Source organism: Cariama cristata, unplaced genomic scaffold (assembly GCF_000690535.1).
Source record: "Cariama cristata isolate BGI_N322 unplaced genomic scaffold, ASM69053v1 scaffold19777, whole genome shotgun sequence".
Taxonomy (NCBI): Eukaryota; Metazoa; Chordata; class Aves; order Cariamiformes; family Cariamidae; genus Cariama; species Cariama cristata.
This window is the reverse complement of record NW_009626366.1, coordinates 65,483-80,775: the sequence shown is the minus strand read 5'-3', so window position 1 is coordinate 80,775 and position 15,293 is coordinate 65,483. Positions and strand designations below refer to the sequence as shown.

Genomic DNA, 15,293 nt, shown 5'->3' with positions numbered 1-15,293 from the left:
CAAACCTGTGGCTCATAAATACTGGATTATAGGGTGGGGATGTGATTCCATGTGTCTCGCCAGGGCCAAGCCTTCCCTGAAGCTTTTATATATGCTAAGCTGTGACAGAGTCAAGATATAGTCGCAGAATTTCTTATGAATAATTTCATTTTATAAAGAAGAAAATCTCAAAACTTCCATAAATATGTTCACAGGAATAAAAAGTATTAAAAAATAAAAGAATAAAATAACCTTAAAAGTGAATTAGTGGCCTTTGGCTACTGCCATTTCTAGGAGTGCTAATGACATTGAGATTACTGTTTTTTCTTCAAGATTAGAACCTGACATGATTGATATTTTTCTGTTTATTCTTCAAGTATCTGACAATTCATCAGTACTTTATGACAGTTGCAGAGCACTAAATTAAGGAAGATGTGCCTTTTCACATATCTGAACTGGAATCAAAGTGAAATGTGTGAATCCACCACTCACCCTGAATGAAACACTATACTCTCTGTGTATCACTGTTCTGGACTGGATTGAAAATTACCTCTCAGTAGTCTACAATGGAATTCGTTACACAGACTGAATTCATGGAATGAAAATAATATATTTGCTATGATCAAAAAAAGTACCATAGTTTAATTCATATTTTGTAGCTCAAACCAGATTTACAGTGTTCTAAAGGGTTATCACATGATGTTGATTAAGGAAGCAAATACATGTAAAATTTAGAAATGCATTCGTTTTATTTGTTTTATAAACAATATTTTCAGTTTCCCTCACCTGGATATAATGACAGTAGCTGTATCAGAAGTTGTGAAAGCCATGAGGAAACATGAAAAATCACTCTCTGTACAACTGGAAGCACTTCGAGTCCTTTTACACTTCATGATGCCCGGTAAGTCATCCAAAAATATAATCGGTGTGGCATCATATGCCAAATCAGAGAACAGCATTAAATAGCTAGGTTTTAGTCTTATCTAATGTGACAGCCTTTTATGGGGCTTCAAAAAATTTACTGGAGTTCTGTACATAGCAGAGAGCAGCTGTAACTTTTTAAGAACACATAAGATGGAGGAAAACGTTTGAGGTATTGAAGATAGCAGACCAAAATTATCACCATTGATTTCCCCTTGATTTCATCAGTGAAGTTAGCTCCATTACTTCCAAGGAATTCAGGGAATGAGTGTGGAGCTCTTCCTGTGATTGTGTATTAGTTTCATCATAGATACCCTTTAAGTGAGGGCAAACAGGGATAATGGCATCAATATTGTTGTGCCACAAAATGCAGTTGTTTTAATAGTATCTCTTGGAAGAAACAAAAAATTGGACCTCTGACACCAGAAAATAAAGACAGTGATTTAAAGATATGAAATATACTATTGTGTACTATTTTCTACAGAAAAAGAGAAGGTAAACTGACTAGCTTAGAAATTCCTTTCCAAAAAAAAAAATAATCTCTTTAAAGGCCATCTACAGTGGGAAAAATATGTTCTTTGTTAGTTCTATACCTTTAATAGAATTTGGGGAAAATTTTATCTCTGCTTATCAGTTTACTGCTGTATATCCTGGTTTTTTCCTCTGATATTAAGTGTGAGAGTACAGACATGAGGTACTGATTTTTTTTCAGAACAAGTTTTTTCAAGTATCTCTCAGCAGTTTTAGTTGAACATTTACCAAACCAATAATTCTGAACCTAGTGACTTGGCTAATATGCAGACTGATTGTAGGTTTTCAGTTTCCTTCTATTCTTTGAATTATAATCCTAATACTTTCCTTTTTTTCAATAAACAAGAGGATTAAGATTTGATATATGTATTCTAACATGTACGCAAGGCGCTTTTTTTGCCAGTATCCTGGAAGTGAGGCCCTTCTAAAGTGTAATCAAACAAACAGAGCGCCAACTGGATGTTGGAACTTGCAAGTTAATTAGGGAATAAAAAATAATTCATGGGGAAAATAGTGATTGGAACAAATATGAATGCTGACATGACTTTTAAAGGATTTCTGGGTACTTTCTGTAGTGCCACTTGACTGCAAGTGCCAGTAGCTACAACGTAAATCTGAAAGACCTTTCTCTGTTCTTTTATTTGTACTCACCTTCCACTTAACGCCATCTGTAAGTAAAATTTGGCCTATGATGTGCTGCCAAGTGAGAAAGGGCGACTAGTTTATAGCTTCTCTATAGTGTCACCTTTCAAAAAGGAAGTGGCATTCTGAAGTAAGTGTCAGGAACACCAAGAAACCCCATAGGTCATTAAAGTAATATATTGCAATGTACTTTACGCAAAATTCTTTGGCATGATTTTGCATTTTCACAGTAAGCATTGAGCAAACATATGGTGAAATAATAATTTCAAACACAATGTACTCGCACTACAATGTAAATCTGGAGGGACTCCAGTCTCTGTAACTACAGCATTCTGAAAATGTCATAAGATCTGAAATATGCCCTCTGAGTCACCTGTGTGTTCAATTTGATTGTTCTATTGGGTTAATAATATTGGCTTAATACTGGGGAGAATATTAAATCTGTTCTTCTGAGGAAGGCTGTTTTCCATTGTTGCAGATACAAAGAGTGAACACCAGAATGGTTCTTCCAGAGATGTGGGAGATGCTACTTTCGCACTTACAGTAAAAGTCATTAAAAGCCAGTGTCTGTTGGAGGGAACTCATTCGTTGGTGCTTAATGCTTTGAACAGGGTATAATTAAAGCTTTATTCTAATGGATTTTGTCACTATTTTACACTTGCAATGGTGAATCATTTGTAAGTTTTAGTTCTGCATTGATTTTCCTATTGATTTGATAGAATCTTAACTCCTGAGTTTCATTTATCATTTGGTATTTCTTCTTACTTTCTGTTCTGGAGTGTATTAGATGATCCTTTACAGAGTAACTCTAAAGGATATTTATAAAAACAAGGCTAATTTTTTTAAGCTTACAGTTTATTTGTGATTTTTTTAATGGACTAGTTTATTCGTGGAAAGCATGCTTATACCTACACCTCCACTATGCATAGAACTGAGTGGTTCTTTAATATGGCTTTCATGGATACATCATCCTTTTCTTTCAACAGAACAGTGTTTCTCGGTTGTCTCCATTATTTTCACCGTTCAATTCTATAACTTTTTTCCAGCCACTGGAAAACAGTGATCACTGTGCCTTGAGGGGGAAGCTGAAAAGTGAAAGGCTGAAGCAGACCCAGTCTAAACAAAGGGAACACTGGGCAATTTCCACAGCAAATTAACCTTAAATTCTAGTTATAGGAAATGTTTAACTTCATGGCCTTCAGAAGAATCCCACCCTTACAAGGTTTGCAAGGTTCACGTGACCACAATCAAAATGTAGCAATTCACAATTTTTTAGAAGTCTCTCAATGATTTTAGGCTCGCCAAACACCTTCAATCAAGGAAATTTATGTCTCTTACATTTATTATAAAAGTCAGAGCAAATAATGTATCAGCAAGAGAGTGCTGGAGTGTCTAAAGGACATTTCTTGACCTGAACATATAGGACATAGGAGTTAATAAGGGAGGCAAAGTAATTTTTACTTCAGATTGTATTACAATCTCCAGTGCTTTGTGATCATCCTGGTTGCTTTTTCTGACCCAGCTTGTTTGTGTTTTGGAGTGTTACAATATCAACCAAAAGGGCTAGAAATGAACATCTTTTAATGAAAAACTAGAGAAGGAAAAAGGAGGAAGATGGTCATGACTCCACTGAAATAAGTTTGCAGATTTGTAGGTCACTGTGACACCTCTGCACACTTTCAGATCTAGACCTCTTCTAGGTTTCTTCCATCTACAAGTGGGGGAAAATTGGGAAAAATAATCACAAATAACCTGTTGAATTGCTATATAACTAAACCCAAAACTTTTAAAATCTTGATGGGCTGTGGTAATAGGTTTGTTGCTTCGTATCTTTTTCTTTTCATGTTTTTTCAGTTGCCACCATCATTGTCACTTGTGCTGGTTCTCAAAGAACTCCTTTTTTGTTCCTTTGTAACTATAAAGGAAGTACATTTTCTCACTCTCCTTGTCCTAGCAAAATAGTGTGAACTTGTGAATGGTTGAATTGCAACTTTGAGGAAAAAAAATCCTCCTCTTCATTAGAAAACTAGCTAGGGAATATTTTCAGAATCAAAGGTGCAAATCTCGGGAGGTTATGAAGAGCTGAAACTGATGATTGAAAAGGAAACCTTTTTGAAATTGTAATTATTGTTATTTATTGTCGCGTCAGCTGTAATTTCACATACTTTAAGAACAACAATTTCTTGTTCTTAAAGAACAATTTTTAAAACAAACAACTCGTCTGTTGCCATTGTAAGCAGAGCAAACCTGATCTGATTTTATATTCATTTCTCCATTAGTTTATTGGAAATCCTAGCATTCAGAAGTGTGGATTAAAACTACTTGCTTCTGTAGCCGAGTGCACTGGTGCACTGGAAATTTTAACCCAGCAGGGAGCTACTGACACTGTGCTTCACACCCTACAGATGTATCCAGACGAACAAGGTAGGGAAGGTATTTTGGTAGTGGAATGGAATGACGTAGTAGGAGGGGCTGATTAACCATAGAAGCTGTAACCTATCTGTTACGCTCTTTAGTGCTGTATATGATGTAGGTTACATGGCAAGAAAAGGCTGCAGTACTGCATAGTCCTCAGGTTCATCCACTTTGTAGTTATGCCTGGCCCTGTAATGCTTATGCAAATAACTTTCTGTAATATTAGTAATATAACACTACGTAGGTCATGGGTTTATTCCACTCGGAATGTCTAAGTAATAAACATTACTAATCTTTCTTTTTTCTTCCAGACATACAGTGTTTGGGTTTGAGTCTTCTACGCCCTTTGATTACAAGAAAGACTTTGTGTATTGCAACTATGCATGTCCTGTCAACCGTTCTGGTTTCTACTCTGCGACGATTTAAAGAGGTCACTGAAATCCAGATGCATGTATGTGTTATTTCTATGTACAAAGATGGAATTGAAAGGCAAAATCTTAGAAAATTATTTTAATGTAGTTATATTTGAAGTATAATTCCTTATTTTAATTACTTTCTTTTTACTTTATTGCAATTACTAGATTAGTATAAGCCTTTATAATTAAACTAGTATGTTTGCCGTAGAGGTGGTTTTCTTGGAGACGTATATTCAATCCAGAATATGTAAGTATCGGTTTAGATGTTTAGCTAAGGCTTCTGAGATCTGCAAACTAGAACAAATTTCTCAGTCATGGTCTGTCATTCAGTCAATCTATAATCATTTAATGAGGTAACCGTCATTATAGTATTAATTGCCCTTTGAAAAGAGATAGAAAATAACTTAGTTCCCAGCCCTGTCGCCAGCAAAAATCTTGGTGTAGGAATGCTGTATTTAGGAAGGATGTTGCTGGAACACTGTGTCAGACTTTGGATCTACTTCTGAATAGTGAAGGAGAGTTCTTATTCTGTCTGCAAACACATGTTCTGTCCTCTTCATGTGAAAGTTGTTTCCTCTGCTTCAGAAGCATTCCTGTTTGTTGCCAGTTTCATTTTTCTAGCAGAATGGAGCTTGCCTATGAGATCAACTTCCTATGAGAATTTCTGCACTTCTGTTTCAGATCAATATGAAAAGATTACAAGTACAGCCTCCTTTCTTTACTGTGTTTTTCCCCTAACCCTTCCAAGTTTAGCTTAGCAACCAGTGCAGAGAGAAATCAAAATAATGTGGTGGAATAAGGAAGTTACTTAAAGTGATTTAGTCTCAATTAGGTTTGGACAAAGAGTCTGTAATTTACCCAGTTCACCCTTCTAGGTGAACTTTACTTGCAGAATCATAGGATTTATTTTTAATTTTTAGATACACCTGTTAAATTTTTCTTTTAGCCTATGTATTTTTTTTTTTCAAATTCGAGAATTACAGAGCCACACATTGGGACAAGGGATGTGTCTTTATCCCATATCCTTAGAAGGAGATTGTTCCCTTTGTACATTTTCAGGAAATCACGAGTACATTTGTCTCTGCCAGGCAGGATGCTGTCAGATATTATGGTGCATAATCTGGCTTTTCAAGTGCCAGTTAGTATCTGTTTTAAGTGGGTCAGCTAAACAAGCATGAAACTACAGCTATATAAACACAGAGACACCAGGTGTTTCTGCTTCTCCCTTGGTCTTCTCCAATTTGTGAATTACTGCATGTTTAAAAGCATGACAAAAAAAAAATAAAAGCACGTATCTTTTGGTTGAAATTTGATTTTGTTGCACAACCTGTTTTAAAATGACACTTTTTAACACTGTACTTATTTCAGTCTTCTCATTGTGTTCTTAGGGATTTCATGCAATCTTGTCAATTCTTGGTCTGTCACCTTGTTTTGCAAAGCTACTGATACATGAATCATTTGACACAGTCATTTTCTACCAGATGTCTATGTGTTTCACTGACCAGCGAGATCGACAGGTATCTTCTCTCTTTTGACAGCTCCACAGCTGAAAATTTTTGGTGCTTTTTTTGTCCTAACTTTGATTGTTTGTCTTCCCATTCAGTTTCAAAGCCTATGTTGTAAATGTTTTGCTAAAATAGCTGAAAATGATGATTTAAAAAATAAGATGCTGGAAAAAGCATGTATTGAGTACAATAGTATTATGGCTGAATGTTTACTTCTACTGGGAGCTGATATTAATAAGAAGACAAAGACAAACTCTTTGATCTATCAGGTAATATATGGAAATATATATAGTTTCATTGCTTTAAAATTTGTGCTTTTGGGTTCTTGTCTCTTTTCATGTAAACAAGTATTTGGCAGAACACAGCAGCAATACCCAATGCAATCTAACTGTGACCTGAGTAGTGTTAACCCTTGCTACTCACGGTGTCTTGAGGCTCAATCGGATGTTCACTGAAACATCCTTCACTTTATTGAAGCTCATAGGGTCACTGTCACCTAGAGTGTGCCCACACTGCCAGTGCGGTTCTGATGCAAGTTCACATTAAAGTCCATGCTTTCTGATTGTTACCCTGTTCGTGTGCAAACCTGGGTTTAATCAAGTACTGACTTAGCCTTAGCTTTGGACTATTTTTGAGGAAGAAGACTTAAGCTCAAGCTTTGCAAACTTCCAGTCATTTTTTCTGAACTAATCAGGCACAGATGACATCAAGCCCATTAGAGCCCAGTCCATGAACTGATATTCCAAATTCATCTCTTTCCAAGCTCTGTGAGGCTGAAGTACAGATGGACCAGCAGGCAGCACTGTGCATAGATAGATAGGTTTCAGTGTGCTTAGTCCCAGTCTGTTCTAGACCTGCAAAAAAGACTTTGCCCAAAATGCCTGCCCTGGAATGGTGGATTTTTTTTTTTACTTTCTGTTGTACTTAAAGATTAATGTAGTCATCGGGTTTTGTGCTGATTTAACTGTTCTGGTTAGAGTTCTGACTTTTTACCAACACAGTTAAAGTAATATAACATCTCAGAATGCCTGCTGTCACACTAGCTGCAAAGAGCTTTATTCAGACAGTGTCCACATCCAGAGCATCAACTATTTGAAATATGTTGGTGTCTTAAATAAGGCCATAGGCAAAATCCCATCTGGATTCAGCCGTGCCAACAGAGAGGCTGTTCCCACCTATTTATAAGTGCTCCTTGCTAAATGTGACTGCCTTTAAAGTTTTCTTTGAGCACTTCCTAATTTTGCTTCAATGTCAAAGTTTTAAACAGTCTGAGGGAACCCCACCAGTACTGCCTAAAGTGAATTAAGAAGTGTTTGATTCTGCTGGCAGAGCGGACTGGGTTATAAAGCACTGCTGGGTGTTCATCTGATATCCAGATGACATAGCAAAATAACCCCTAAGTGTCTTTTTTCCACTGAACAGATAAATAAATGGAGTTGCTGTAGACTGCATGCAATGACCAAACTACATAAATTACCATTCATTTTTACCTGGAAATTGCACGCACTCATGGCAGAAATTACGATTACAGAACTCAGGCATTTGTTATATTTTGGGCAAAGACTTCAGGAAAATGGGAGTTAGTACTCAGATGCCTTAGGCAGGCATATGGTCTGAGGGGTAGGGAATTGTGTAACTTGAAAAGAGACATGATCCTAAAAACACAGTGATTCTGAATTTGAGACAAGTCTCTTAATGCAATCTGAGCTGTTTGAGTGCCTTGCATAAATTTTCTTAATTACTTTTCTCTGTTAGGTTTGTGAGAAAGGAAATAATCCTAAATTGGTGGAATTGCTATTAGCCAATGGTGCTCGAGAGCAGGATATTCGGAGTGCTTTAACCATCAGTATAAAGAGAGGAGATAGCCAAATCATCAGCTTGCTCTTAAAGAAGCTTAGCCTTGATGTCGCCAACAGCAGTATATGTCTTGGAGGATTTGGCATTGGGAGACTAGAACCTTCCTGGCTCATTCCTTTGTTTCCAGATAAACTTACTCCATTAAGGAAACAGAGTGAGTATATATAGAATTTGCTATACAGAATGTGTTAATATGTCTCGATGGTACTATATAAGTGTTTAGATCAAGACCTTCAGTTGAGGATCTCTTCATAGCATTCAGCTGGTTATAGAAAGACTGCCAAACCTTGAAAATAAATCAAGTTATTTCTGGTTTTTTTTAAAGCTGTTTGGATTTCTTGGAAAATATACTATCTTTTTGGTTTCTTATACATACAGATGCAGGTTCTGCACTGGCAAGAATGGTGCTTAAGTTCCAGATGAAGAATATATCAGAGGATAGATCAAGAGCCTCCTCTGATCTAAACTTCTCTGAAGATGGAGTGGATAAAACCTATGACTGGAATTTCATTTCTGACCCATTAGTGGACAGTGTTTTTCCTTTGAGTGATGATATTGATAGTGAAGGTAATTGCTTTTCTTTTGTCTTTTTATTATCCCAATCTGATATACCGGGGCTAGACCATAGCCATAAATCAGTTGTTTATTTGAGATAAAACACTTCCCATGAAAAAAATACTTTTATTTAAAATTTTGTTTGTGGTAACATTGGAAAATAGTTTATGATGAGTAAGTTTGTGCTTTACCTACAAAATTAGGACCTTAAAGCATTTTATTTAGTTGTCCATTTAAAATTAGTTCTTTATACATTCCTTTTCTTATAGAAAGAAAGACTGAGATTCATCCAACCAGATTTAGATATTGACTATTTTGATGTCTGTTTCTGAGCTATTCTGGTATGCTGCCTTTATAGTCTGTAGCAAAAACCAAGTGCTTCAAGAGCACAATTTGTCTCATTCTGAAGTCAGGTGTATTGTGATCGAGAAGTCCCTGTTCCCTGGGTTGTCTGCGCACAACAAAGTCTGGTATAGAGGGCTATATTGTTAACAAATAAAGTAGGTAAAACAAGTCCTATCCCAAAGATATCTAATTGATCAGAAAGTGTAAATAACAAGTCTGTGTTCAGTTGAACATCATTCTTGGCAACCATGTCAGGAAATCTGAATGCCTTTAACTTGTAAACAAATAGCGTTTCTGTCTATAGTATCGATAACTTAATAATAAGAGTAAGTGGCCTTAATTTACAACGTGCTTTTTGTTTGCTCAGATGTCACTGTTATTTTAGAACTGTTGGATACTTAAAATTGTCACGGATGAAGAATTTGAATTTTGGAATCAGAGAATCCTAAGGAATTTTTTTGTTCTGTTTTGTTCTTTTCCTTTACATCATTCAGCACCATTTTTCATTTCTGTAGGACTGTAGCACAGACATACAATACTCATAGATACTGATACTGTCTCCCATAGAAAAGTTGTTAAGTCATATGTAAATTATGGTAAAAAAATACAGGCTTTGCTAACAGGAGTGATTTTAGGAGTTTTAAAGTAACTTGAGAAGAGGAACACTAAATGAGTCCAAATAACCCTGAATCACCAATACCAGAGTTGCATTTGATGTTTCATTCTCAATAAATGTGGGAGTACAAATTTATCTATTAAAATACAAACTTTTTCTATTTTAAAAAGTTATTTACACTGCAGTAGCACAAAGATGTGTTACGAAACATGTATAATAATCCCAACCTGCTGGAAATTTTAAATGATAAAGCATCAATGTCGCAAGCTGCAGGTCGTATTTGGAGCATGTCGAGATAGTATGGCCCATGTGCTCTAAAACGTGCTGACAACATTCTTGGCCTATTACACACACAATTACCCAGTGAGATCCTGCCAATATTGATGCTTTTGAAACGTATCTCTCCTTTGTATGTCAGCATCTACATTACAGTTGAATTCTGAGCCTCGTCTTTAGATACATTTTCTTACTTATTTGTCCTCTTGTGTTACTGTTTCGTACTAGGAAGTGAAGGTTCACTTTTTAGAAAAACTAAGTCCAATTCCATTGCAGTTGCTGACTTATATTATAGGGAAATGGCATTTCAAAGAGGTTCTCCTACTTTGCCGCGACATTCCTACTCTGTGGTAAGTCAGATCCTTATTAATTCCAGGCTTCTTATAAGTCCATCTGTGTTGCCTGCTGCAAAATCGTTAATAATCAAGTGTTAGGAAAGGTCATGTAACCATGTGGGCTCTTGTCTCACTGTTGCCATTTAATATTTCCTTCTATTGCTGTTCAATTACTGTGCTCCAGATCACTGTACAGGTGAGAGTTTATTTCAGCAAAAATTTGGGATCAATAAAAAGTACACATTCTTGTGAATTGCTCAAATTTCCGGTCTGGTGTTCAAATGCAGATAGAGAAATTGTGGGTCTATTCACAAAGACTTAATTACCACTTAGTGAAGCTAATCTTCAGAGTGCTACTGCAATCAATGAAGAGAGACGGATTCCATAGTGAGACATAAGAGGACAAATTGGTGGGATCAACATCAGGTTCCTTGGAAAGGAGCTTGTCTCTTTCTGTTGACTGTAAAGGGAAACTGAAGAGACTGACTTCTCTAGAGAGAGGGGGTTTTTTTGTAATATCCTGCTCCATCCTCTCACTCCACCCTAGTGAAAATCATTTTAAGTTGCCAAAAAATTTACTGCTTCCGTTGCACTTTAAATCTACTGTTCTTTGATATTGCATGGATCAGTAAGTTTTATAAAGATGTGACCTTTTGATATTTTCAGTTGAAATATACAGTTTCTTTGTGTTCCCCCAGAAGTTCTGGTGAAAGAAACCACAATAAAAAGAAGTTTACTGAATTCAGATCATTTCAGATATCTGCATATGTCCATAACTGTTTTTTTTCTTCTGGGATTTTCCAGGGACCTGGCTCAGATTATGAACCAATAATGAAACAGAGAAGAAAATTCTTGCCTTCAGATGAATCCCCTAGTAAGTAAACTATACAGTTTAACATATAAAAGAGATTTTTCATCCTTAATGCTTTCACAAGCATAGCATGCAAAGATTTTAGATTATATATTTGTTTACAAAGAGGAGGATACATTTTGGAAACACTACAGTGGAATACAAGTAATGCATATATAGGGAATTATTTTTTTTGCTGGGCTTCAGTAATAATTTATGCAGAATTAAACAGGCAGTGAAATTTCATGAATGGCCTTATTAGCTTTCAAATGCTACTTCTGTTGTGCAGTGCATAAGCGTCCATCTCTTACCTACTGTCTTATAAATTTCTGTCTCTTAATAGAAGTCTTCATGGATTTGGATCTTAACCAGTATCCAAACTTTCACTGTCTTCTGCATCTTTAGATCCCAAGTTGATTGATCTTAATTTTAATTACGTGATAAATGAAATCATGCTATTTTTCCTATGTTTTTGTTTTAATAGAAGGTATCTCAAAATTTTCACCACATATAAGACCATCAGACAGTCTTTCTTCATTGATCTCAGAGAAAGAATATATTAAATCACTAGATCTTTCATCAAATGAGCTGGAGAACATTGATGCCATCAGCCAGAATAGCTGCTTAACTAGTCATCTGGAACATCTTGAGAAACTGGAGCTCCACCAAAATGCTCTTACAAACATTCCAGCACAACTGTGTGAAGTAATTCTGCATAATTTTATATAATAAAAGTTGAGATTAGTTACAATAAATTGTTTGTCTCTAACAATGTACCCATAACAATACTACTCATGAATATGAGTGTATATTGTTGCATGCTTCATACATTCACTCAATTTTCGTTCAGTAGATTTATGTTCAGCTATAAATAAAAGTACTTTCATGGAACTGTTTTAAGTCATTTACTGCAGAGAACTGCTTTAGGACATGTTATACTGAGTAAAGTAGTAACATAAATAGAACTGAGAACTGCAGGCAATTAATCTCTGTTAAATGTTATGAAACTGAGCTAATTAATTTTGAAGAATGCTTTATATTTTATTCTGTAATAGAAATATTATGGGTTACATTGGTATGATTGCTATTTTCTCCTATTTTTTCCTAGTGAGAGAAACATAAGTAAATTAATAAATTGTGTAAAATATAATTCAATTTAAAACCTATAAATTCGTATTTTCATTTAACTTTTTAAACAAATTATCCTTTTCTTTCAGAACTTGAAATGCTTGACTTACTTGGATTTGCACATTAACCGATTTACTTCTTTTCCGACTTACTTACTGAAAATGAATTGTATTGCAAATCTTGATATCTCTCGAAATGACATTGGACCTTCCATTGCTTTGGATCCATACCTCAGATGTCCAACTCTAAAGCAACTTAATCTTTCATATAATCAGTTGGTGTGCGTTCCTGAATTTCTTACAAATGTTGCTGAAAATCTGGAACAGCTACTGCTAGAAGGGTGAGTAGCATTAGTAAATGGACTGTAGCATAACAAACATAAGAGAAAAGAACACATTTGTCATCCAGAATGATGACTGTTATAGCATGGAAAGGATTGTTTAGTTAGCAGTGAAACACTGACATGATCTTCCAAATGTGTAAATTGCTACAATTTTCAGTGTTGCATTACAAAGTACATGAGAATATCTGTGGGCCTTGATACAATCTAATAGCATTGCAGTTTCAGTTACATACTAAAAACATTGTAGTTCAGCGTTTTTCTACTGCCATACTGTTCATCCACAGGATTCTGTATTGTCTAACGTATTCAGCTAGGTTTTCTGAATACAGAATACAGTTTCTGCTGTATTTCATATTCACCAAAGGTTCTTTGGAAGTATGATTCATGGAATTGCATTTATTGGTATGGATATGTTTTAAATTTAAATGACAGAAGCAGAGAAAATATGTAATTTTTTGTTTACCAGCACATTTTATCTTATTTGTTAGTGAGTGAGATAATTCGTACCTATAAGGAATTCTTAAGCATACTGTTACTGATAGCTCTGTTAACTGCAGATGTGTCTCATTTATCTCCTATAATTTATTTTAAGTAAGATGATGATGTTTTTTACACAGAAGTTCACACAGAATAAAGATAGTGACATACATAACTAAAGCAAGCAATATTAAATATGTGAATCAAATTTACAAAAGCAATATTTTAAATTCAAAATCCTGTTGCATTTCTTCATGAGCTTTATTTTGAATTTTGCTAGCAATATGACCCTTGCAAAACAGTGCTGCATGGTTCTTTTATCTCTGTATTTTCAGGATCTTTTCAGGATCTTTCTGGTGTTCTTCTTCCCAGAATACATTGTAACACTATATACTCATCCTGAATTGTATCCCCTAAATGGAATTCCATTCCCTTCCCCTCCCGCCTCCCCGATTGGTAGTCATTCTGTGATTATAATACAGCAAACACATATCTTTAGTAAACAGAGCTACTCACAAATGCAACAGTCCTCTTTGTGTGCGACTGAGCTGCAGTATGTAATCAGGAAATGACGCAGTGTAGTACATTCTGAGATTTACTCTCCAAATTAATTAAAACAATCTTAATATCAGTCATGTTATTCCATGTTGCCACGTGTACCAGTGTTTTTGCTGACTGGTCAGTATTTGTATAGATAAAAGTCTGATTTTTGGTTTACCAGTGTAAGGATAGCATTGTCAGATCAATATTTAGTTTTACTTTTTAGCTAATACTTCCTGAATAAAACATGGATTTTTTTTTTTTCTTCTTGTTATCATAGAAACAAAATTTCATGCTTATGTTCACCCATATGCTTGAAAGAACTGAAAATTTTAAACGTTAGTAAGAACAATATTTCATCCCTTGCTGAGAATGTCTTCATGGGCTGTACAAAACTGGAGCAGTTCAACGCCAGGATGAATGCTCTTGGTAAGTATCTGTGAAAACAGGATCCACCTTTTAGAAACCATTCCAAGTCATAAAATTTCTCAGCCACCAGTATTTGGAGTCTTGGGAGAACAGAAAAGGGGAATACCATATATGCTTGTCCTTGGTTATACAGTTCCCTAAGCATCAACTTTTGATCATTGGTGGAAGCAGTATACTTCGAATGGGGCTTGATGGACATTTGATCTGACTTGGTGTAACTCATCTTGTTTTTACATTTGTATTAGATGCTATAAAAATGGTTGAGTGTACTTGAGATCATACATACTGTTGGCGAACGTTCAAGGCAAAGGAAATCATTCAAAGTTAGCTTACAAATCTAGTAATAATACAGGTTTAATACTGTACTGAAATTCATATCATACAAGCATCCTGGCTTGTATCAAAAATAGTGTGGCCAGCAGGACCAGGGCAGTGATGGTCCCCCTGTACTCAGCACCAGTGAGGCCGTACCTCGAGTACTGTGTTCAGTTTTGGGCCCCTCACTACAAGAAAGACCTTGAGGTGCTGGAGCGTGTCCAGAGAAGGGCAACAAAGGTGGTGAAGGGTCTGGAGCACAAGTCTGATGAGGAGCGGCTGAGGGAACTGGAGTTGTTTAGCCTGGAGAAGAGGAGGCTGAGGAGAGACTTGATCGTTCTATACAACTACCTGAAAGGAGGTTGTAGCCAGGTGGGGGTTGGTCTCTTCTCCCAAGAAACAAGTGATAAGACGAGAGGAAATGGCCTCAGGTTGTGCCAGGGGACGTTTAGATTGGATATTAGGAAAAATTTCTTCACCAAAAGGGTTGTCAAGCCTTGGAACAGGCTGTCCAGGGAAGTGGTGGAGTCACCATCCCTGGAGGTATTTAAAAGATGTGTAGGTGTGGTGCTTAGGAACGTGGTTTAGTGGTGGACTTGGCCGTGCTAGGTTTATGGTTGGACTCAATGATCTTAAAGGTCTTTTCCAACCTAAATGATTCTATGATTCTAAATATTACCACACTACATCCTCCATTGTCTTCTGAATAAATAGAATATTTGATTCTCTTGCCTGAACGCAGGTGGCATTTGAGATGCCCTGAAGTATCCCACTTGGCTTACAGCTTCTGGTCCAGAAAAAGCAGGTCTTCCATAGCT

The 15,293-nt window shown here is 36.0% G+C and overlaps 1 protein-coding gene across 1 annotated transcript in view; it reads left to right on the top strand.

Annotated features, from left to right (window-relative positions):
- LRRK2 (leucine-rich repeat kinase 2) overlaps positions 1 to 15,293 on the top strand; it is a gene marked incomplete at its 5' end in the record, with an annotated part of 64,481 nt that overhangs the window by 18,456 nt on the left and 30,732 nt on the right. Inside the window, 13 exons of the mRNA XM_009704017.1 lie at positions 756 to 880; positions 2,552 to 2,685; positions 4,353 to 4,497; positions 4,800 to 4,939; positions 6,293 to 6,421; positions 6,508 to 6,678; positions 8,165 to 8,420; positions 8,645 to 8,833; positions 10,287 to 10,408; positions 11,198 to 11,267; positions 11,728 to 11,948; positions 12,461 to 12,711; positions 14,012 to 14,160. Coding sequence (XP_009702319.1) covers positions 756 to 880; positions 2,552 to 2,685; positions 4,353 to 4,497; positions 4,800 to 4,939; positions 6,293 to 6,421; positions 6,508 to 6,678; positions 8,165 to 8,420; positions 8,645 to 8,833; positions 10,287 to 10,408; positions 11,198 to 11,267; positions 11,728 to 11,948; positions 12,461 to 12,711; positions 14,012 to 14,160 — 2,102 coding nt within the window. The remainder of the gene's footprint in view (positions 1 to 755; positions 881 to 2,551; positions 2,686 to 4,352; positions 4,498 to 4,799; positions 4,940 to 6,292; positions 6,422 to 6,507; positions 6,679 to 8,164; positions 8,421 to 8,644; positions 8,834 to 10,286; positions 10,409 to 11,197; positions 11,268 to 11,727; positions 11,949 to 12,460; positions 12,712 to 14,011; positions 14,161 to 15,293) is intronic.